This window comes from Anarhichas minor, unplaced genomic scaffold (genome assembly GCF_050575085.1).
Source record: "Anarhichas minor isolate MPS153535 unplaced genomic scaffold, ASM5057508v1 ptg000071l, whole genome shotgun sequence".
NCBI lineage: Eukaryota > Metazoa > Chordata > Actinopteri > Perciformes > Anarhichadidae > Anarhichas > Anarhichas minor.
In genome coordinates this window covers 1,457,258-1,481,095 of record NW_027466517.1, presented here as the reverse complement: position 1 = coordinate 1,481,095, position 23,838 = coordinate 1,457,258, and the positions used below count along the sequence as shown (strand labels likewise).

General features: G+C 44.0%; 3 protein-coding genes and 2 non-coding genes across 7 annotated transcripts in view; 3 read left to right on the top strand and 2 right to left on the bottom strand.

The window, feature by feature from the left end:
- Positions 1-75: 75 nt before the first annotated feature.
- cep63 (centrosomal protein 63) lies at positions 76-11,899 on the bottom strand. Of its 2 annotated transcripts, none has more exons than XM_076079230.1 (15): positions 11,544-11,899; positions 11,222-11,399; positions 10,959-11,054; positions 10,482-10,604; positions 10,286-10,399; positions 10,006-10,179; positions 8,776-8,921; positions 8,460-8,603; positions 8,279-8,342; positions 7,989-8,186; positions 7,572-7,658; positions 7,245-7,447; positions 7,078-7,162; positions 6,796-6,988; positions 76-1,346 (listed from the first exon to the last, which is right to left on the bottom strand). In XM_076079230.1, exons 1-15 carry the CDS (start codon positions 11,582-11,584, stop codon positions 1,324-1,326), a joined length of 1,869 nt encoding a protein of 622 aa, XP_075935345.1. In that variant the 5' UTR covers positions 11,585-11,899; the 3' UTR covers positions 76-1,323. The 2 variants fall into 2 exon arrangements, with proteins under 2 accessions (XP_075935345.1, XP_075935346.1); XM_076079231.1 differs by having other exon boundaries at positions 10,509-10,604.
- Positions 11,900-12,193: 294 nt separating this feature from the next.
- trnap-cgg (transfer RNA proline (anticodon CGG)) lies at positions 12,194-12,265 on the top strand. The gene has a single exon. It is a non-coding gene; the product is annotated as a tRNA-Pro (tRNA).
- A 399-nt stretch (positions 12,266-12,664) lies between these two features.
- Positions 12,665-15,068, top strand: LOC142935163 (uncharacterized). Its single transcript, XM_076079342.1, has 4 exons — positions 12,665-13,202; positions 13,569-14,102; positions 14,533-14,637; positions 14,742-15,068. Exons 2-4 carry the CDS (start codon positions 13,738-13,740, stop codon positions 14,785-14,787), a joined length of 516 nt encoding a protein of 171 aa, XP_075935457.1. The 5' UTR covers positions 12,665-13,202; positions 13,569-13,737; the 3' UTR covers positions 14,788-15,068.
- trnap-ugg (transfer RNA proline (anticodon UGG)) lies at positions 12,712-12,783 on the top strand. The gene has a single exon. It is a non-coding gene; the product is annotated as a tRNA-Pro (tRNA).
- A 5,003-nt stretch (positions 15,069-20,071) lies between the features above and the next one.
- rab6ba (RAB6B, member RAS oncogene family a) overlaps positions 20,072-23,838 on the bottom strand; it is a 45,278-nt gene continuing 41,511 nt past the window's right edge. For both annotated transcript variants that reach the window (XM_076079236.1, XM_076079237.1), the window contains one exon: positions 20,072-20,376. In XM_076079236.1, coding sequence (XP_075935351.1) covers positions 20,312-20,376 — 65 coding nt within the window. In that variant the 3' untranslated portion in view covers positions 20,072-20,311. The remainder of the gene's footprint in view (positions 20,377-23,838) is intronic.

Sequence of the window (23,838 nt, the reverse complement as noted above, 5' to 3'; positions counted from 1 at the left end):
CAGTAGAGAGAATGCAGGTTAAAGGAACTTCAGCATTGGCTTCCCATTTCAGACTAAAAGAAGCACATCAGTGTGTTAATTTATTGCTGTATATATTTTATTCAAAAATAAAACTGATTCCATGGAAGCAAAGAAGGAAACACATTAAAACAGATTTTATAATCAAGTAGCCTATATTCTACATTATTTACTTTATAAAACAATTAAAAATGATACTTCAGTGATTAACAATACAAACAGACTTTTTAGACAAAGTGCTAGACAAAGGCTCGGTACTTACACTTTTTCTCTGAAATGACTTTAATATTTCTCATCAGGAAATAATTATGAGTACCAGCCTTAATTAATACATGCATAACATTATAAAACATTGTATATAACAAATATATAAAAATACAGATTCACAGCACATGACAGTAAGGTGCGTTTATCATGTTGTAATATCAAATAGCTAGACAACCTTTGACTGTATCGCCTTCTTTTAATTTATGCATGAGAGTAATTAGATTACAGCAAAAATGCGCAAAAAAGCAACAGAAGTACTGCTGAACGGGATAGTCTCCAACATAATTACCACATATTGCTCATATATGACATTCGCTCTCAGTCATTGTGTTATTTCCAGCAGATAGTTAGCTTAAATGTGACACAATCTTTTTCTGAGGTGATATTAAAGGGAACAACAGCCATAGATTGAAAGGGTTCGTTCAGTCGGCCTGTAGGCTCAACAAAGAAAAAGTCAATATTGAAGAGAAAATAGTTCCTTCACATAGAGGCCCATTACTACTGTAGGAGGAGTATCAGCAGGATTGAGGTCTGCACAAACCAGATAAACACTCGCTTTTATCAAAACTAGACCTGCGTCCCACATCCTTCACTTCTTCAGTATTCACTATTTCTGTTTACCAAATCAACTATCTAAGACACTATTCAGACCCACAATCTGACCACTCTGCATCAGCGACCATGTGCTGCTGTCTCTCTGCAGATACAGGGAGTCATTCCCGGGTCCCCCCCCCCCCTCCCGAGTTCATCCCCAGTCCTGAGCCCTAATGTCCAGGAGCACCTCTGAAGATCCATGGTGACTCCGGGGAGTACCAGAAAATGTACCACTCTGTGTTGGAAGGACTTGCTGAAGTACTGTACAGACTTATTTCCAGCCAGCAACATCTGACTTGGTTTCCAGTCTCTGTACGCAGGTTCCATTAGGTCAGCTGTCCTCTGTGGCCTTTAACCAGCCTCAAGCCTTCACCAGACTCCACTTACAGCCATTGACAACCAGCTGTATTACCAGCTGCTGCGTACTGCCTTGGGCGGCCAGCCTCAGCTTCCACCTCCAGCTCTCGCTGTGTTTCAAACAGAAAAAAGATAAATGGATGACGGATACATTAAATAATATACTTTTTGACTTTACCAGCGTTCGGCCACAGCCTTCGTCAGTGAGTCTTTGCCTTCATTCTTGTAGTCCGGCCTCCGCCATCAGTCTCTGCCTTCAGCTTTCAGCGCTCTTTAAAATGCAGCTGTCACCATTCAGCAGCGAGCCCCACCTGCAACTTTTGGTGACAAGCCAGCAGCCTCAGCTAGCCATCTGCTGCTATAAGCTACAGGCCTCATCAACCAGCAGCAGCCCCAGCATCACACTCCACAATTACCCGTTTTATATTCTAGTGACCTCCATGTATATTTAGCTTCTCTATACACACACTAAATGTGTTCTGTAAGTAAAGCTGACTTGAGCTAAACTAGTATTCTAGTAGTGTTTTATTTATTTCTATTTGTCAACATCTTGTCAGTGAGGTAGAGGATGGAGACAGGGAGGTGAAGCATCGTGTGACATCATCACCGTAACAACTGAGCAAACTCCACGAGCCGAGGAAGCCCAAGAGATTTGGTTGAAAGTTTCTGGAACTGAATGCGTGTTGAGAATGTCTGTTGAAAAAGAACACATCTAAGTTATGGTAGTCCGACTTTTACTTTAGGAAAAGACCACCTTTGCACGGTGTGCAAACAAACACGTAGCGTTAAGTGGTGCACTAGAGGGCATGCACACTCATTGTGTGTCAGAGGAGCGAGTCCTTTCCTCTCTGGCACAGCTCCCCGCGGCTCCGAGCGGGCCGATAAGAACGTCTCTGCAGCATTTCAAGTGTCCTGCAGCGAACGGCCGACCACAGTCTGCACCCGCTCCCCCAACCCCACCCTGACTGGAGAACAATGACACGCTCCCGTCAAGTATATGGGACCCGGCCTGGAGCTGGAAGTGGGACACGGACGTACGCGAAGCACGAGGGGCATGTGTCTCTGAAGGGCCCCCCACCCACCATGGAATGTGCAACAAAAGAATGCACGCGGGGTGAAACAATCCTGGGAATAGTCGTCTTATCTTGTGAAGGATGTTCAGCAATTTAGAAGGAGACATTTAGCGGTGCAACAAGCTGTGAGCGGAGAAGTCCATCACGCACGAATCGTACTGAAGAGACACTTTTCACGGAAAGAATGGTTTTAATCGGTTATCAATCAGAGGTATTCTTTCCATCCCATGCTCATTAATCTCCGCTTCAGGAAATCCCCGCCAAGCTGCATCGCCTGTGAGCCCTCTGCACAAACAGTCCATCTTCATTCTTCCTTCTTTACTCCCATGACAGGTTGTGATCTCACAGATAAGGGACGTTCCTCAAACAAATACCTCAAAAACGTGTTGATAACGTGGACCAAGTTTCCCCATGCAGTGTGCACCAAGTTTGACAAAACCCACATATTTGTTCATCTGGCTTCACGTAACCTCAGATGGTGTGTGACACGAGGCACTTGGTGTTGGACCGTAGAGGCATTCCTGTTTTATGACGGGAGCACGGAAAGTATCTGTGAACACAGACACCAGCCTCTGTATCGCTGGCTGTTTGAGGAGTATCTGACTTGGCAGGTTCATAACCATTGGCCACAATGTGACAACAGAGGATTTACATTGCCCCCTCTGCTGCCCGTTTGCGGTAGAGCAAACGGGCAGCAGATAAACCCCCCCCCCCACACACACACACACACACACACCCCTAAAAAACAAATTGGAAGAAGTTATTGGGGCAATTTTTGGCGTTATTCATTGGCATTGAATACATTTGCGTGCTAAACTTTACCTGCCCTCCTCTGACAAAAAGGGGTTTTGCTTCTTGATGCTTTACTTGGATGTTTGACTCGTACCGTACAGAATGATGTGCATGCAGAGTTTGACACTAGAAGGCTGTTTTCACATTCATCTGCTGAAGTGGTAAAGTGTCTCTGTGTTCACCTTCAAGCTGGGGTCGGCAATCTCAAAAAACGTTTGTTATATTTGTTGAAATTCTCTTTACATCCTGACAGCAATCAATAATATAAATGCTCCGACTAAAAGTTAATAATCCGGTATCTGTGGCTAAAGAGGCCTGTACAACGCTCGTCCAATCATTTCATCCGGCCCGAATGAAGACTTGGCTTTCTTGCTACCTGCAACGTTTGGAGCTAGTGCTATAGTTACTTTCTTTGGAAAAGAGTTGGCAACACTGAGCTGGGTTTTTCTGTTTAAATATGAGTTAAAGACGTGTACATACAAACCTGATTGTGAGACAAGCACGAGTAGTTAGGGAGCCGATGGCAGTCCACTATGCAACTTACACAAGCGTGATGTGGAAACTTGAAGCCTCCAGGGCACGTACACTGAGAATGGAGCAGTTCAAACTTCTGAAATCAAAAACATATGCATATTCATACATTTTCAAGGATTTTTCAGTGAGGTAGAGGGAGAAGATGCATTTTTTTCCCCCGTGAAATTATTTTTAAAAATTCAACAAGAAAATCTTTTGGAAGAGTCCACTTACTTGGGTTTTCTGAAGCTTTCAGCCACATGTCTTGTGTTCCTCAGTGGACGGAGTTTTGCTCCGCAGACTCACTCACTACCTTACTTAACCAAGTAACTCTAACTCTAACTGAGCGGCTGCTAAAGAAGGCCACATGGTGAAAGTGGTCTTTGATGATGTTATCAGTCTAATCTTGTCTTGGAAGAGTTAAGGTATAAAAATGCTGATGAGTTGCTTTATGGGAAATGTAGGATTGAGTGGTTTGGGGGCTTAATCAGTACTTGAGACTCGTCCGAATATCTCGGCCTCGGCAGCTTCACCTTTTAACGATTTCCTTTTGGATATTATGTCTCCGGCGAGTCCTTCAAGGTTACGGAAGTGCAATACTAAATTGCTGGAATGCCCCTTCAAAATCACGCGCGCAATTCCACTCATTAAACTATTCAATTTAGCAACTCCTCAATCATCTTGTAGCCTTAAGCAAATTCTTCCTGTAAATCACTATGTAAATAACGCAGTCCGAACTCTCCCTGGGCCTGAATCTGCCTCACTCCTCCTCCCTTTGAGGAGGCCCCTCCGAAGAATCTCCACGTATAAAAACCTTCTTCACCTCCCTCCAGAGAGAGCCAGAGGAATGGCAAATTCCTCCGTGCTGTTTGTTGGGGCTTACAGCGCTAGCAACACAGGCTACCAAATACCAAAGTGAGAAGTCACTCACTGGACCCAGAGACAGCTGAGCAGAACGTCTGTATTCATCGTCATAAAACTTTGACAGGCAAAAGAATGAAAAACATATTTCTTCAGATTTGTTTCCCTCCCCCACTTTATTTCCATTCTATCAGCGTGTCCTTCGTTAGGGAAGCAGTAAAATAGAGCTATTCCCTCTGTGGCCTTTCAGTGTTTGTGAGGTGGAGCGCCCCACATGGTTGATATTAACATTCCATCAGCTTTTCTAATGATGAGGACAAAGCGGGCCGCAGGGGAAGGTTCATGACAGCATTGGCATGGTGCACGCATTCCTGCACTTGACTAGCCAGGGGGCCTCTGCAGGGCGGGCAGTGGTGGTGTTGGGGGGGTTTGAGAGACAAGTAACTGGGGAAAATGAGGAGAGCTACAGCATAACGCTGCCTCGTCTCCCTCCCTGCTGTCCAGGACGTCTGGACAGACATGTACATATGTGGTATTTTCACGGTTATGACAGACAGGCGTGCAGGGAGGACGGGCGCTCCTTTGGCTCACAGCAACATTCTTTTCTCTGGATGTTGTATGGAAGTTGTATTAACGCTCCAGGCAAGTTGATGAACTGGAATGTGCAGCGTCCTACGGGGAAGAGTGGAAAGGAGCCTCCACAACAAGTAATCCAGGTGGAATTCAGCAAGCAGTTATGTGAGGTCACATAAATACGAGCGGTCAAAAATCCCTGAAGCTCGTTTCAGTCGGTGGAAAGCAAAGCTGAGGCATATTTCCTCCATAGTTGTATAATAAAATCCAGCTGTGGCAGACAGGTGTGCAACAACATCACAGCCTCCCCACAGCGCAGGCCACGTTACCACAATGTCCCGGGTTTGATTCAAGCATTGGGACCTTTGTTCTACGTCATGCCGATCTCTCTTCCCCCTTTTCCAGTCTCAGTCATTACACCGTCAAATAACAGGTAAAGAAGGATTTTCAGCTTCTCCTTATAGTATACTGAATATCAACTGAACTATTTTCTGATGCTTTATAAACCAAACAAATAATGAATTCATCCACAAAAAATATTGGCAGATTAATTGATGAAAAACAATGGCAGCGAAAAGCAAAGCAAAACATTACCAGCCTACAATTACACTGTTTTAACAGATTCACTGTGCTGTACAATGGTGGTCTAGTTTGTTCCTCTTTCTGTTCTCTTTTTTGGATTACAAACACAGATTTTGTTGCATCTTATGGAAGCACAGGACATGCTGAATAAGACATGAGGTGATTTAAATCAGTCAACCTTTGGATACACTTGACACGACGGGACATCAACGTTCCCCTAGTGAGAAACACTGATTAAAGAAATGCATGATAAACGGAACAAGAAAAAAAGTCTGAGCTAATCAGCTAATACTAGGTCATGTGTGTTACCTCATGCAACAGCGCCTTCACAGTGGGGACGGCATGGGCCAGGTTGTGTGAGGCCGTAGCCCAAAGCCCCGGACAGCCTGGAATGTTTCAATCACAATTGCTCCTTTTGACAGTTCATATGAAGCTCTTAGGTGAACTTAAAGCTCTGCGTTGCCATTCTGAACTTAATTGACCCTTCGCCAAGTCCCGCCCTCGAACGCAGTTTGGTCAGTCATAGCATAGCATCGGCCAGCTCTCACAACTAACTGTCTCTGCTACATAGACTCTCAGGCAATCGTTTCAGATTGTATTCATTTTCAGGCTGGTGTTGTTTATTTGGAGCGAGTCACGGTTAAACGTTGTGTCAAAGTGATACTTGTTAACCAGAGAAGTTGGAAGGAGATGTGCGTTTTTAAAATGTTACATTTCTAAGTAAAAAAAACAAACCCTGTGGAGCTAACAATAGCAGTTAGCACATCATTAACTAGCGGTTGGACCTCTATGCTACGCTGAAAAAAGACCTACCCAGCTTTACAGGACCAGTGTTGATCCTTAATGTCATTCTCTGTCTGCAGGTGATGTAGGGGTTAACTTTTACACTGTGATCTGTAGCTTTAGCTTTCTTTTTTCCTAAAATTAGATATTTCTTCAGGGAGTGCAGTTAGTGACAGTCCATGGTAGCTCTGACAGCTTGACAGAGTAACAGAGGGGGCGGGGCTTAGTGAAGGGTTAACTGTAGAAATAAGAAAAGACGTCTCTAAATTCAGTCAATTGAGGTCAAATGTCATTCTCCGCCACGTACAAGAGCGCAGTCTTCCACACTGCTGTTCAAGGCACGTTTTCTTTCAGATTCATTCCATCTTGCTCCATCACTAACCATTCTTCTCTGAAGCCTGGGCAGACTCGGGCCCCGAGCCACTTGGCAGGTACTTGGACACTATCCTGATGCTGCTGTCCATCATACCCTGGATGTGGGTGTCCAGTCTCTGGACCAGATCCTTGGCCAGAAAGCTCTCTTTATCCAGGAAACGAGAGACCATGCCGTCCGCCGGTGACACTGACGGAGACTCCTGAGACGGAAGACAAACACACAGCTGTAGGATTCTTAACCGTACCTTCTCTGCAACTGTGGATTATTATTAGTAGTGACGAGCCTCACCACTGGAGAGGGAGAGGACATGATGTTGTCTCTGGACTCTCTCTGCGTCTCCTCCCTGTGTTTGCCATGTTGTGTATCTTCATTGCTACAAATACAGCGAGAAGTTGCATAAGTGTTCAATTTCTTGTTTTCTTTTGTGCACGTGTGACTGTGATTATGCCGGGTACCTGTCCTGAGCAGGCTGTGGTTGACCAGTCGTGGCGTGGCTGAGCAGGGCTCGTTCATATCTGTCTTGACAGGTCTGGTTGGAGACCTCGAGTCGGGCGTGCATCTCTGCAATCGCCTGCCTTAGCTGCCGGTTCTCTTGTTCCAGGCTGCTCAGAGACGACACATAGCTCTCCTTCAGGGATGCAAGCGAGGAATCTCCCCTCTGAGGAGAGAGTTAAAAGGGCACACAGTGAGAGGAGACAGATTAAGTAACAAACACCGAAGCCAAACTCAACCTTGTCTGCTGCCTGTCTGTAAAATTGAGACTACTGTCAAAGCTGACAAACCTTTGGTGACTGAGACTCCAGCCTCTGCAGCAGACCCTTCAGATGGTGGTTCTCTGTGTGGACGGTCTCCAGCTGTGCCTGAGTCATCTGAGGAAGTCGGGGAAGATGAAATCCAACATATTTGACTGAACCCCTGTACAGATACATGATGCCGTTCTCCTCAACCCTTTGAGGAAAAGGAGTTAATAAGATAATACAGGTCTATTTTCAGGAACTCCCATCTTGTGGACAAGTCACCAAGGCTCCTTCTACCTTTACGTCTGCATAAAGCCGAACGCACACCTACAGTATGTCCGAACGACAAAAAGCTTACGTTAAACATTCTGTCCCTCTGTCTGAAAGAGTCTCGTGTTCGCTGTGAGCCAGATTTCCATAAACATTATGACGTCACGGGGCTACGCCTGTTTATTTGCTTACTTTGAGCTCGGCCGCCTTCTGCTCCGCTCGCTCCGCCTCGCCACGGAGCTGCTGCCTGATGCTGGATGAGGAGCCCTTCAGTGCGGTGATGGCGGCGTCGCGTTGGTGCAGCTCAGCGGTCAGCTTCGACACCTCCTTCCTCATTCCCTCCACCTCGCCGTTGTGGGTCTGCCGGGCCCTCTGGAGCTCTTCTCTGATCTGTGGGAGGAATCCAGAGAAGTGACAAAGCGGGCGTTAGTTGGGTATGCTTTACACACAACGATGTACGCAAGTTAGAGAAGATTTCTGACCTTTTTCATGTCGGCAACAGCGGAGTCGCGTTGTGCCTCGGCTGTCTGTCGGCTCTCCTCCGGTCTGAGCAAATCAACAAAAACGTGAAAAGGAAACACATGTTGATATCGCAATAGAAGAAAGACACACAGAAGTGTCAACCGCATGTGATGCAGGCGCCTAACAAAGGCCAGCATTCACCTGTCTTTGTGACACGCCAGCTCGGCCTTGAGGTGAGCCTCACGTGCTTCCGCGCAGCGGAGCCTGGATGCAGTACTCTCCAGATCTCGACTGAGGGTTTCCACACCAGCACAGCCCTGAGCTGCCAGGCAGTCCTCCAGAGAGCTGAGGAAACAACAACGGCTCTTTATTGACTTCTCTAATAACTCGTTTCATACGGCACACGATCATTGAAGCTATCGTACTGACACTACTGTACCTACAGTGTAAGTATAGACTGCCCTCTCGTGTGTTGCTGCTGTACTACACCCTGACTGAAAACACAGTATGTACCCACCGAATGACTTGATCTTTAGCTTGCAGTGCTTGGCTGAGTCTGGCAGCTTCGTTACGAAGCCTTTGGCGTTCCAGACTGGCTCTCCGCACAGATGCATCCTGGGAGTCCAGCGTGGAGTGGAGTTCCTCCCTTTCCTCTGAAAGGACCTGTGAGACAGCAGTGGAGTTATATTTGTAACTACTACACTGCAGCACCAATCTATGGTGAAACAAGATCAATGTTAGCTTTTGTGAGTGACATTCTTCTACACATTATGCCATTCCACTACAAAGTGATTTAACTGCAGGGAGTCTTATAGACACACATCATAAACTCTGAAAGTGAAAAAAAAAAAAAGAAATCCTGCACAAGTCGCTGTATACAGTTCACAGTACAGTAAAGTTTTGTTAAATTCCAAGGGGATAGCGGTGTAAAGTAATTTGGCTATGTCTTAACACCAATAGTAGTATTTCAGGAAAGTTTGATGCTTATCGAGGGACTCTTGATAATTGTATCATGAAAAAATACCAATCCATCTCGGAGTTGTGATCAGCCTACAGTCCATCGTCGACTACTACACAGGTGGATCTTTAGGACATTATGCACAAGGCTGGTCACGATCACTGTCCAACATGCTGACCCTGGTCAGTGTTTCAGAAATAATATAAAAATAACTAATTAATAATAGCTCATTAATAAATTATTGAGCTATTGTGCAGCTTTGAGGCCCCACTCTTGTGTCTCAGTCACCTCTGTGCTGATATCATACTGTGGGTCTGTCGCCAACTTCTGCTGCTATAAATTATACCCAAATGTAAACTGGACTAAGAGAAACCTTATAACAAAGAAATATATTCAAACTATATAGTTTGACTTCAGTAGCAGCTCTTAATAAACAGCAGACTACTGCTCCAAGCGTGTCACTGAGTTACTCAGCTCTCCCTCTCTCTTTGTAATCAGGGATGGTAGGGTGGGCCACGAACATTACAGGCCTCTGGGCCCACCCTGATCACCTTCAAGAGGGGACACAGACAATGACCGTTGAGCTGATCATGAATCTGATTTTGGGGCGTGGCGACTGATGGGACCAAGTCTGATCCAGTCTGAGTCAGTTGGTGTTGACAGTTGTCACATGAAATCATACATTTGAAGTCATCAGATCCAGATTGTTTTTAAACAGGTTTGATATCGGTGACTGACATCAAGCTTGACTCTGCCACTGCCTGCATTTGTTCCTCCCGTTGTGCTTACCTGCTGCTCTCTGTGGTACTGTCCCAGCCACGTCTCGAGCGGTCGGAGGCGTTCCAGTTCGAGCTCCTGTGAGTGCATGCTGCCCTGAGCCTTCTCCAGCTGCGTACGCACATGCTGCACCTCTGAACAGCAGCCCCTGTGCTCCCTCTCCTTTTGCCACAACGCCCACTGGGCCTGGAACAGGAATGACGGAGAACACGTGAGAAGGTCATCTGTTTGCATTTGCTTCAACAGTAAACTTGACAGAATTTACATGTTATGGTTATGAATTTGCTTTTACTTTCATGTGTGTGAGCTCATCCGTCAGGCTCTTATTTTGGGCCTCCAGCGTTGTCAGTTGTTTTTGGTGCTGGATGCGCTGCTGCTCCCATTCTACAGAGCACTGGTGATAGTCCTGCAGGGGAGAGACAGGGAGGGTTATACTCCACATAACCAGTAGATGGCAGTAAAGGGTAATGAAAGGACTTATGTGGTACCTCAATCTTTTCATTGAGTAGGGTCACCTCTGAGCGGTCTGCCTCTTTCCTATTTGCTCCTTCACTCGTCTCTTTGAGCTGTTTGCGCTGAAGCTTGAGATAACTTCTCTTTAATTTCTCTAACTGCAGGAAAAAAACTGTTTGTGAGAAAGGATTCTCAAATTCAAGTTTTAGTCAGAGGCCTTGAAAGTTGTATTGTCAAATATATAATAGGATGAGAATACAGTTTTGTCACTAGACTTCACAGTGCTCAATATGAAATGACATCTTATGCTCAGTAATGTGGAGTAAGATTGTTGACATTTCGTTAGGTTTAACCGGTTCATAAGAAATAAAGTAAAGTGTGACTCTGCAGATCTGCAAACTAGCAATGTTAAGACATGTTGAGGAACTGAAAAGATGTTTACAAAACGTATACCACAATCGACTTATCAGTTGCATGACAGGCTGTTTGAGCGTTGTATTCAAGTGTCTCACCTCCTCCCGGACCTTCTGCAGCTGCTGCTCGTACTTGTTAACAAACTCTGGTCGACCAGGCTGGACTTCTTCTAGCTGCTTGTGGAGCAATCGGATCTACGATGTAAAAATGTGGGTAAAACATCAACATGACGACACAAGTTAGTAACACAAGCGGCATGCAGTAAGACAACAGTAAGACAGATAAATGATCTCTCTCTGTGAGCAAACAGGAGGTTATATTCTTCATGCTATTACTGAAGAACATGCAACTGCTACTGCACCTCCAGGTCCCTCCGTTCAATGAGATTCCTGGAAGTAAACAGCTCCTCTTCCCCACTTTTCAGCCTAAGCTCCATGGCCTGAATCTCAGCCTCCCATTCCCTCTTCTGATGGTTGATCATGATGTCAATCTGTCTCATCAGCTCCTGAAGCTCTGGCTCACATGATGACAGGACAGAGCTGGAATACAGACACCAAATATATAAAAAAAAATCATTGTTATGTTGGCTAGATCCGTTAAAATACCACATAATCAAGAGGTCGCCATCACTGTAACCAGCTAACGCGTGTCACTGGCTTTAGCCACAGTTTACGTCACGTTACCTCAGGTCAGGATTCTGCAGAGACCCCAACGAAGGCTCCATATGGTTGAAGTGATGCTGTCAGCGGTTTTGCAAGCCTTGTAGTGAACTTAAAACTTCAAGTTAGCAAACATAGCAACCTCTGTGGCACCAAACTGCGACGACAACAGCTGAGTTGCGTGACTTGAAATTAGGTACCTAACGTTACATCAACATTGTGGCAAAGTCAAACTTGAAGTACAGTAAGCACACCTAAAGTTTCTAACGTGGTTAGCACACGTTAGTAGCTACCGTTAGCTAGTTTGAGTACGCCTAACTACTTTTGTTTACATAGTAAACTGACCTAGCGGTGCACACAGCATACAGCTACACTCAATGATTTCCTGATGGAAGGCGGTAACTCCGCCTCCAATCTGTGACCTCAGCACGCTGTACGTCCAAAGTGTCGGCTCTTTGTATTGTATAAAATAGCCTTTGGTCAGATGGGGCTCTGCATCTAGGTAAATTCAACTCCTCGGCCGTGCACCTGATGTAATACAACCAACTTTTGATATTAATATGATTAATAAGTGTCTAGTGCTATAAATTACAGTCAATCCGTTACGGAACTATATAGTACAATAAGTGTAGTCGATCCATTAAATTGTGTAGTTCTGTTTTCCATGAACACGTGGCTCGTTGGTCTAGGGGTATGATTCTCGCTTCGGGTGCGAGAGGTCCCGGGTTCAAATCCCGGACGAGCCCTAATATTTTGGTTGCCAACAAATGCTGCCAATAGTGTCTGTGTGTAAATAGCTAGCGTTAGCTATGTGCTAAAGCGAATATATGCAACCGGTTAACAGCGTCAGCTGTAGTTTAACTACATGCACTACGTTATAATTCCGTTTTATAGCAGCCGTATTGTGTGTGGCTGAATTAAGAGACTGAGTTATGTTGTTTCAACGTTAACCCTGAGGGCTTTACCTTAATGTTAATGTTACTTAGCAGGTAGAGCAGGTACAACCTAACGTAAGCTGTTATAACCGCCATACAAAGAGAAACTTTGCATGCGCTTTAAAATGGATAAGGTGACCGTTAGAGCCTAGGAAAGCCTCAGCATGGATCCAAACATAGTAAATCTATAATATAATATAAGACCGATAGTTGACGCGTTAGTTTTCTATAGCTGGTAATCTGTTTAAAGAAAGCGTGGCTCGTTGGTCTAGGGGTATGATTCTCGCTTTGGGTGCGAGAGGTCCCGGGTTCAAATCCCGGACGAGCCCTCATTTTTAGAGAAGCCTGTGTTTGTCCCATAATCTAACATTTAAATTTGTATAATATACCACATCCACATTTACAACAGGGGGCGAGCCAGCTAGGTTCGTCATCACTGTTTACCTCCAAAGCCTCGTTCAATTTCCCTCACCCGTTTCCCCACCTGCCCTCCCACATACTAAACACTAAACAAAAGAGACTCTCTACCGCTCTGCTTCCCCAGCTGTTGTGCTGGTGAGGGTTTAGGCCGTGAGAAGAGAGGGATGCTTCTTTCTCCGCCCCCACAAATACACCAGACACTCCTAACAGGCGGCAGACGAGACGGCTCTCCATTCACTGCAGCGCTGTTGTGCTGTACACTCCACTTGTACAATATTCTCAAATAAGGCTGAAGGAGCGCTGAGTCTGTTCTGGCTTCACGTGTACTGTAAGTAAGCTTTACTGATATACATTTTTTAATACCATTATTTTAAATTGTTTATGTTTAGTAGTGGAAACTGGTTTATGTTATGGTTTGCCATATTTTGTATTATTCAACTCCTTTCTTTAAAGGAGCAAACAGTTTTGACTCAAAATATACTTATTTAGTCCTAAATACCAATATCATTTAAGTCTTATCAGAGAGATATCTGTGGAAATTAAAAGAAGTAGGATGTATTTTCAATTCAATTTAGCTCAAAATCAAAATCTTCAAATATTACTGCTATGAAAAGGTGTATCAGTTTTTATTTTTATTTTTATCAAGCAGCACATCTAATAACTATTTGCAAAACCAATTTTTCATTTAACATAGAGAAGCTAACTGGGAACGGACCATCCACTTCAACAAGCCCTCATCATCAGTTGCTAGATAGTGGAGTGGTTTTCTTTGGGACTTAACCGGATCCAGATCACCCGCTCAACTACCTCTGGGCCCTGCGGTCAACTCGTCACATTCTGCGGTCCTCCGGCTCAGCTTCACCATGGTTCTGTGTGAGGACGGCGAGTGCAGCGTCTGCCTGTCGCCCTTCTCGCGGATGGACAGGGTCCCCCGGGTGCTCCACTGCAGACACACCTTCTGCGAGCCGTGCCTGGAGACCATGTCGCAGGCCAGGAACGGGCTGCTCACCGTGGGCTGCCCTTTGTGTCGCCGAGTGACCTGCATAGGGCGCGGCCTCAGCCTGCAGGAAGCCCTGTGGGTCAACAGCAAACTGTGGGAGCTGATACCTGAGGACGCGGACGCAGAAGCCGAGGAGGAGGAGGAGGAGGAGGAGGAAGATGGATGGAAACAAGTAGCTCAGGAGGAAGGGATGGAGGCTAAACAACAATCCTCGCTGCAGGCAGAATGGTGGGTTTGACAGTGTAAACAAACACATAAGTGGACATTAAGAGTAGAAACTCATACTGGTTTGCTGTTATTGTAGGTCCTTTTTTGGGGGGCACTTGCATTACTAGTTATAACTACTTAAAACTTTATGACCTTTGACCTCTTGTTTTTGCCCATGATTTTAGCTTTGTTTTTTTTAAGTGCTTTAATTAATTAAGAGTAAAAAAGAACAGAAATTGAGAATCGTATCTCTTTCGAACAAGCGTTGAAGGATTTTAAGAACTGGACCTTGGATTCGATAAATTCCAGTCATACCTACCCACACACACACGTCAGTGTTAAGCTGCACTTTTGTCCACAAAGCTTCTCATTAGCACCTCAGCTCTGCAATGCCTCCTTTTGTGTTGTGGGAGTAAAAATCCAGTCTAACTCGGGGACTTTTACTTTCCAGTGCTTCCTCCAGATCTGCCAGAACGAAGCTCAAGCTGCCTGCGTTCTTCAGAAAGTTCAGTCTGACAAAGCAACACCAAGACAGGATTGTCCCTGGCAGTAATGTGTAAGTTGTGACTTTGTGGTGAATGGCAGAAATAACAAGGAGACGTTTAGTGAAAGTGTGGACTAATAGTTTCTTTTGTTTGTGTTTTTGTTTTGTTTTTGAAGGGAAATGAAATCGTGGCGCAGGCTTTCAACTGAAGACACTGTTTAAAAAAGAGCCGGATCGAAGATGATGCGACAGTTCTCCTCCTATTCTATGATGGCAGACGCCACTAGAAGACTCGACTCGTGGCCGTTAGGACCGAGAATCCATTTGTGTTCCTGTTAAGACATTGTTTTGTCCCCAGCCAAAAGTGCCCCGTCTTCCCCATTATTTATTCTATGCTTAATTCTCCCAGCTGGTGCTGTGGGATTTGGTTCAGCTGTCCCAGTGGGACTCACACCCCGGGACCCCCTCGTAACAGATGGTCTCCTGAGGATGTTCCCTTTTGCATATCCACTGCTGAATATTGAATATAACTTATTGTTCTTCTATTTATGACAGCTAGTTGACAAAGTATTTAATAAAAGTATTTTTGAAAGAATTTCCCTCTCTGTTTTTTTATTTATCTACTAATTAACGCTGATCATACCATGTGGCTTTTGGGAGATGAAAGAATCATGAGCTCAAAGCAAAGACATGACAATTCTCTACTTTACCGTGTACATGATTTAGAACATGTTAAGTATTAAAGGGACTGAAATAAAGTGAAGCCAGTAGGAGATTTCTGAGCGGCACAATGTGAATATTACTTTTGTGGGCTCGATAAGTAAACAAAGACGTGTCACAAAAGGCTCATTCAGCCATGAAAGGAGATTAAAAAACACCATTCAATGAGCATCTGGCAAGTTTTCCACCATGGTAGATATTAAAATACTGGATCATTACTTTCATTTATTCTTTTGTGTCACCTTATGTGCACCTAAATGGTTCAAAAATATACAGCCCAACGCCATTCTGAGATGAAGAGAGACTTAAATCCCAGTCCCGAGGTCACCGCTAAGTGTTACAGTGTTTGCCGTCTCAGTCGTGTCGAGGTCATTGTTATTTGCCTGTTTGGAGACACGCGCTGGATGGAGCCAGACATCCGTTAGTTGTCACACTGGTTTGGTAGCCAGCTAGTTGTAACAGGTTTGTCTCAACTGTAAGCCTGTGAGATGCATACTTTGATTGACGGGGTGTTGTTTTTCGCTCTCAGTACCATATAAGTGTTCCCACGGTTAAATATTATCCCAGTGACTGACATCATCTCCTCCGTGATGCCAGACGCGGATGCTGCGTCCAAGTTTGTAAATGAACTGGCATCAGCCGTGTGGGCTGTCTGTCACAGCTGCAGTGTGGACTGCAGCAGGAGAGCAGCAACCCTGCAAACCAAACAAAACAAAACAACGAGGGATTGTGAAAGTGGCACAGTACCAGTTTCAGTTTTGCAATGTATGTGTTGATCACTGGGATTAAAGGTTGGGACAGAACAGGAAACAACTCCCCGTGCAGGTTGGCAGTGGTGGAAGAAGTACTCAGATCGTTTACTACAATATAAAAACACTTAATTTCATATCAGGCTTGTGTATTCAAAAGCTGACCTAAATAAAAGCAGACAAGTATAATAAGAGAAATGTATTGAAAGTACATGAATGTAGTCCCTGTAACTGTCAGATGTTTGATTTATAAAATATGAATCTGCAAAGTGACGAAAGTGAAGTTTCCCTCTAAAACGTAGAGCAGATGTATAGTGCAAAATGAAAATAATGCTCTCATTAAGTACTAGTACCTCAAAATTGTACTTCAGTAGAGTATTTGTGTAAATGTACTGAGTTACATTCCACCACTGCAGGTTGGTCTGGTCAGGCTGACTAATGAGTCGGTTATCAGATCAGGCGCAGCAACACACGGGAGGGATTCCAGTGGGGAGTCTTTGCAACAAACATGGCGCAAGACAGTTTCCAAAGTACTGTCCATTACACAAATCAATAGTACATTCCTTTTTGAGTATGTGTATTTTACAAAGTGTTTTGGAGTGGAATAAACTCAAATACCGTCAGTACTAATGTGTGTTTGCAAAATCTGAGGCGGGACTAGGATAGAACTGTTGGATTACGGACTTGGTAACGTTTGCAGATTTGTCACATGTTAATTTGGGATTAATTGCAAATTTGTTTGATAATATTGACCACTAAAGCAATTTACAACCTATAAGTGGGACTTCATTTTGCTAAACTGCGTCCAACGGCTTGTTTTCGGCCCCAGTGCCCCCATGCAGGTTAATCCGGCCCTGGCCAATAAAGCAGGTAATTCTAATAACAGGAATTACCTCTAGTCATCGATAGAAATTGGGTATATTTTGTTATGTCACAAGAGAAACCATGCACGCTACAACATGTACAAAATACTTAACATTGACACAATTATTGCTTCATTACTGGTAACTACACCAGTGGTTATGTGTTATGTATCACTACATTCCTGTCAGATGAACTCAAGCACCCCTTCATCGACACCACCCGTCATGTTCCAAGTGTGTCCACTATCTCCGCCAGGATCGATAGTATGTGTCTATGTGCGTGTGTGTACGTCCATAAGTGAGTGAGCGTGCACCTCTGTGTCTGTCCACGGCTAAACTCGCATTCTGCTGCAGCAAACTTCATATTTCTTTCATACGATTGAATTGTAAATGTTTACATGATCACAGAATGTAGATATTACTCAGAGATTCAAGTAGTAATCACAGCTTGGTATAGTCTTATCTTAAAAGTTCAGGGAAAAAAAGAGAATTGTGCACAACTTTGGTAATAAGACATCTTTATTAATCATTTTGGAGAGACATGCTAGATCTCTGTACAGTGTGAATGGAGAGCCAGCTCTGGACTGATCAGGTCCGCTGCACAGAGCTGTGACAGAACATACACCTCCCAAGGGAATGGCCATGGCCTCCATCCTCAAGTGCTCACCCCCATACCCTCCCTCCCCACACGACACACCAAGACATTTGTTGGTCCATTTCAAGTGAATGCTAAAAGGGATTCTACTTTAATATGTAAGGGGAACAAATACAAAGGAAACGTCTACAGCAACTGATTAATCATTTGTCCTCGTTTAAAAATAAATACCCATCGAGTCATTTCTCAAAAAGTGCTCTCCTTACAAGGCTGTGTGGTTGGTAATGAGAGCAGTACATTCCTGTTTGGTGATAATTAATAGGCAGCAACACAGAGGGTCGATAGGTTATTACTTATTCGTTCAGTTCGAGGGATTATAACTTGAAATGCAACCTGTCTTTGTCCCACCCAAACCCACACCAGAGTGCTTTCCAGCCAATATCTCCCTTTGAGGTTCGATCCAACTCCGTCTCTTAGTATTATTATTTGGCTCAGTGTTAGAAAGGCTCACTAGTTTTCACAAGAGTGCTCCCCTTTTTGGACACGTGTGAACAATCCATAAATGCTCGAGTCTAACTCTAAGACACAGTACCGTGTTCTGGAGATAAAGATTTGTTTTTTTTCATACCATGTTTTCTAAGACTTACATTATCACTCTAATACTAAAACATATTCTTCAAAAAGTGCATTAAGATTTCACTTCAGAGACGAGTCAAATCAAAGTAGTGTTCACAACAATGGCTGACTTCACGACCAGTGTATGTTACGATACCTGGCTATAAAAAATAAAATAATGAAACAACATTGCATAATGCCAACGTCAGTAGTCAGTTTAAACACAAGCTGCAAAGAAAATCTCACCTCAGTGGGGGACACGTCACGAGACAACCAGACTTGAATTCAGTGACTGTACATCGACAATGAAGCTTTTCATAACTTCATATTAACCTGAAAAGGTCTACGAGTGCAAAGTAGTCTTCTGTCAGGACTGTTTTAAAATGTTAGCGGTCTGTGTTGATCCCAGAACCAGCATTGAAGTCTACAGACCAGCACACGGGGGACTTTGTGTTCATGTTCCTCTGTGACACCGAGGGCTTTGATTCTCCATCGCTCACGTACAGCGCATGTGCAGACTACAGTAATCACAACCACCAAGATATCACACAATGCAACGGCAGACGTCATTTAGCTGTGGGAGTGTGGGTGGGTGGGGGGGGGGGGGTTCTATGACATAACGCAAACAAATGGTGACCTACGTGATGCCGTAATGTGGCGAGAATGTAACAGATTGGCAGTGGCCCTCCATGTGACTGCATTCTAATGTTGCCTATACGGAAAGCACACATTTACACGCACAACAAGGAGATATTCTGAAGTCAAGTATACAAATCCAGTTGGACAGTTCTCATAAACAAAAAGACAGTCACTATCAGAGTGCAGTAAGCCACTGGTGTAATGTTACATTTACATATTCAAACTTGTGTACACTAGACAGTACCTATGCTCAAAAACCAGGCATGCATTAGATACTCAAGAGGTTCCTGTTCAACCACCAGAACGCAAACGTATGGATCCCACAGGGGTTATTGGCAGGAGAGCTGTGATTGGCTCTTCAAACCTGAGGCTTTTTAGACTTAAAGGTTCTCTATCGAGAGGGGACATTTTGGTGGACCACCATGGGAGCTTATTTAGGAATAATACGTACGGTACTCAACGAGAGAAAAATCATTCTTTTTAATCCTTTTTGATGTGTAAAATGATTTTTTTAATTGTCAAACGGGATCAAAAAAGTATTTGATCATTGTACATCATTTTTTGCAGAATAAGGTCTCATTGAGGGACACTGCAAAGGGGAGACATTTGCCTCTTCAGAGCATTTCTATTGCCTTCACACGGCGCTCAACACGGCGACGGCTGGGCCGGAGGATGGCAGCTAACGGTGCTAACAGCACGAACAGTGCAAGCATAAGCAACCACCTGGGGGGGGGGGGGGGATACTACGCTTCTGCTATGACGCTGGTGGTCGGGACGGCGTTATCAGTTGTAGCACAAGCACAACCCGACTATGTCAACTAAGCACATAGAACTACATATTTTAACACACAGAGGGAGAGTGACTCCATTCTCTGCTCAGGTAGACATTACTTCACTATATCTCTACATGCTGTAGATAAGTCGTTTGCTGCTATATTAATGCTCTGAATATCATATAGAACCCTTAAGATTAAAAGTGGTTCTGTGTCGGTAATGCGCCTTGAGACGGTTAAGTGTTGGTATGAATGGCTGTGTCAGGGGATAGATAAGAGTTTCACGTGACAAACATGTGGGTCATAATGTGGGGCAGACCTCTATTTTTGCCTATAACAAGAGTGGGATCCATAAAAATAAGTCTAAAACCATCTGTTCTTATCAAGCCCTCAAATACAGAGCTGAGTTGTTTGCATCTTTTAAAAAAACAACCTTTCCAGAGAGATTTACCTGAATATACAAAAATACAAAAAAGAAACTGGGGAAACTTCCTTTTCTACTTAAAAAAATGGTATCCACATCTGTAACTTGGGGTTCTTCTTTTACACATCTTTGTCTTTTTCTCAGTCTCTCTGTTTTTTTTTTTTTGGCAGTTTCATTAACAAAGTAGGCTACACTACTTTTTAGAACCAAATTCACATATTGCTAGTTCCAACCGACGACCAATAGTCAGGTGAGGAGGCCAGATTCTCAACGTGCAAAGTCAACTGCAGGTTAACCAAAAGGAAGCAACATAACAAGCATGTGGCGTGAATGACGTTTTGTTTTTTGTTCCACGACGGTGCCGAGTATTAACAGGAACAGCCACCTTCAGTAGTCTGGGGCTCCTGCGGTTTGTCCAACTTGATGTCGATCACTGGAGAACAACGTTAAGGAAGCTGTGGAAACATTTGGCATTGGATCAGCCACACCTGATGCACCTGAACAGATCAATTAGCTGGTATGAATATTTTCAGAGAGGAAAAGCCGACGTGATCATTCAATCACGTTACATTCAGAGAGCTGAGGAGGACTTAATGGAGGACCGAAGTACCACTTTACTACCACTAGATGGGGCTATTTCCCCATGGATATATTTAAGGCATCAACAATTCTAACCAAAGAAAACAACAATAAATACAAATTAAAAAAAAAAAAAAAAAAGAGTAAAAAAACAATAATCAGGAATCGATTTCTTTGTCCTTCAGCTAAACAGGAAATCCTCTTTTCTGTTGTCAGTAATAATGAGAATGGATGTCGTTGGCACTGCTGTGCTACAATTAAAGCTGATGAACTATTGTGTGTTAATGAGTTGCTGTAAGTCAAAATGACTGCAGCTGTTGTTGTTCAGAAAAGGTTATATTTCCAGTCAATCCTCCAGAGCATTTGTATTTTCACACATTTTGGGGAAAGACCTGCTCTGTTTTAAAGGAGACAAGAAGTGTATCATGCTTCCATCATCCTACAGCTGGTGAGCGTGGCCGCACGGCACCTTTATTATTCACTTTTCTTGTAAAATGTATGCATGTATAAGGAGCGGGGCCCACGAACACTGTGGCCTACATATTGTATGCCAGGGAGTGTGAAACAGTCCCACTGGGGCTTTTCAAATGCCCGTCCTGCAGTGGCTGGTGCTGTTAAATGCAGCAGGTTGATGTGTGTGTTCTCATATGTTAAGGAAGCATTTCATCACGGCGTGCTGACATTTGAAGGACAGTCTTTAAATGCAAACGTATACTTGAGCACTCCTACTCGGATTGGCTCCCATCTGGAATCTGGAGGCCTCGTCATTACCAAACCAAATGAGTAGACTAAATAGAGCAGGCCTCTGACACCAGTGTGCTTTTGTGTGCAGGTACAGTATACAGCATCTCCTGAACAGTGAGTAATGAGTCCCATTTCTGTGCCACCAGTAGTAGCATGTGATTCATATTGTCGCTGTGTGGACAAGTTGTTCAGGAAGTTAATAGCTTGTAACGGCTTTTAAACAATAGATGGGCAGCTTGCAGCTGCAATAAACATCTGCCGAACATTGTCTGGCAGCCAGAGGAAACCTCAATAACCGGAAATCAAAACTACATTATTTGATTTTTGTAGCCACTTGGGGGCAGCGCAACCAAGCTGCAAACATATATATGAATAATAAAAACTCCTTCCAAACAAAATCTATTAACTAAATCACAGAGTTGCTGCCTTTCTTCTGATGTCCATGAGCCTCGCGGGACTCATTTTGTTCTCTGGCTCTCTCTCATTAACGTGGATGACCCCAGCACCTGATCTGGGTCAAGCAGCCTCTTCACGCTCCCTGCGGTCTCACAGTGGTGATGATACCCGGTGACCCTTCAGGAAATTGTTCTCAGACAGAGAGCAGAAGACTGTGCCCCACAGGCCCCGACATCCACCATAAATCAGCCTGACCCAAACTGCCAATTTAAGGGAACACAGAGTACACTGTAATTACTTCCTAGAAAAACGACTCAATCTAGGACCTGTTTAAAAAAGACAAAAAACAACAAGTGAAGCTACGGTGAGAAAACGTGAACTTTTCTTGTATCTAAGTGTTCCATTAAATCACACTTTTGTTGGTTACTTTTGTTTGCTTTCTGTATTTTACAGTCCATCGTTGCTTAATGGCCTTTATACACCAGGGGTGTTATTTTTTTTAGATTTTTTCCAGAATGAGGTCAGTTTTTCTGAGCTTTTGCAACGTGATAAAGGTATCGACCAATCACGTTATGCAGAACAGACACACGTGTTAGTGTACAACAACCAGGCCTCGACGCAAGAGCGTCAAGCCTCGAAGCAAATATGACATAGCGATGCCATTGGGCCTAAAAGACTTTTTCCCCAGAGCCTTACATCGTTCTTACCTTTCACAATAAAAGCCCTAGACGTATACACTGTGTAACTGTTTCCAAGAGGTAACTCAAATTCACTCGGAGCGTTTCACTGGAAAGAAACTCAATGAAATAGGTCACAGTCGCTGAGGCTATACAACGGTTTACCTCAGACAGCTGCTCTGAGTCAATAGGACCCTGGGAGTAGAATGTAAATATCCGGTGCTCCATGCTTTATTAAAACAGCCACATTCAGGCTCTATAACATATATGTATCCTGCTCCAAGCTCATTCCTGCGCTTCTCCCAGTAAAATCAATACTATTCGCAATGCAATAACAACAGAAGAGCTGCTCCATTAACTGACAATGACAGCAGAGGCACAGAGCTGCTGAGGAACTGTCATCACCTGCCATCCATCAGCATACCTCCACCACACACAGCTCTCCCCCACATCCATTATGCCTCATTAAAGATAGAGATTCAAAAAAAGGAAAAAACGGAAGCGAGATAAAGGTAATTGGCTGGATGTGAGTGATGCATTATAGCCAGGAAATATGTCAGACTGCAAAAAAAAAAGCAAAGGGGCCATCCCCACAGTTCAGAGGGCTGTTAGGCTACCGGGTTTATTATCGAGGCCGTGCAGTTTGCAAAGGCTGGACGCCTCCCAGTAAATGATGAGTGGGCGATAATCAGAGATGCTCGGGGAGACAAATGTAGGCATTCCTTCTCTTCACCAAGGTCAGCATCTATTTGCTCGAGTTGGAGCAGATGAACGCTGCAGTGCTGGCGAGACGGCTTAATAGAGAACGAGTAATGAGAATGCTATATGCACATAGTACAAAAAAAGGCAATTTCAGAATTCACCCACAGTTACCATAGAGATGGCACCTCACTTTGTGTGTTGACGAGGATGTGAAAGGACTAGCGCTGTCAGAGGAGAAACAGCGACGACTTGAAATGCTGCTGATTTACTGTATGCACAGAAGAAAAAGGCGTCTTTCAGGGACAGTAGCGTTTGCATTAGACGACAGCAGAAGTATTGGATACGGCTCAGTGTGAAGTTGAGGATTTCTCTCTAATGGGTCTTATTTCAGCTGCCGGAAATTGCCTGAGAGTCGTCCTGTTGTTAAGTTTTCTTCAGTATCACATTATTCCAGTGATCGAATTTATTGATATACTCCAAATTTGATCTGCTAATAGACAATTCAGTATAATGATGACAATTTCCCCAAATGTAAACAAAGATAGGCTAGAAAAACAGGGCTGAACTGTATCCCTCACTGGCTCCATAGCATCATTATTCTTCCTGTCTACAGCCCCCACAGTGTGTCTGAGTGTCTGAGGACACGAGGTCAGAACTTTTTTCATTTTTTCTGGAAAATCTTTAAAACGACTGATGGCCGGCTTGCACAACTGTAAAACAACATATCTGCTTTTGTCTTTTATTTAAAGGAGAAAACTGTACAGATATTAAACCTGACCTATGGGGGGTGTATATGT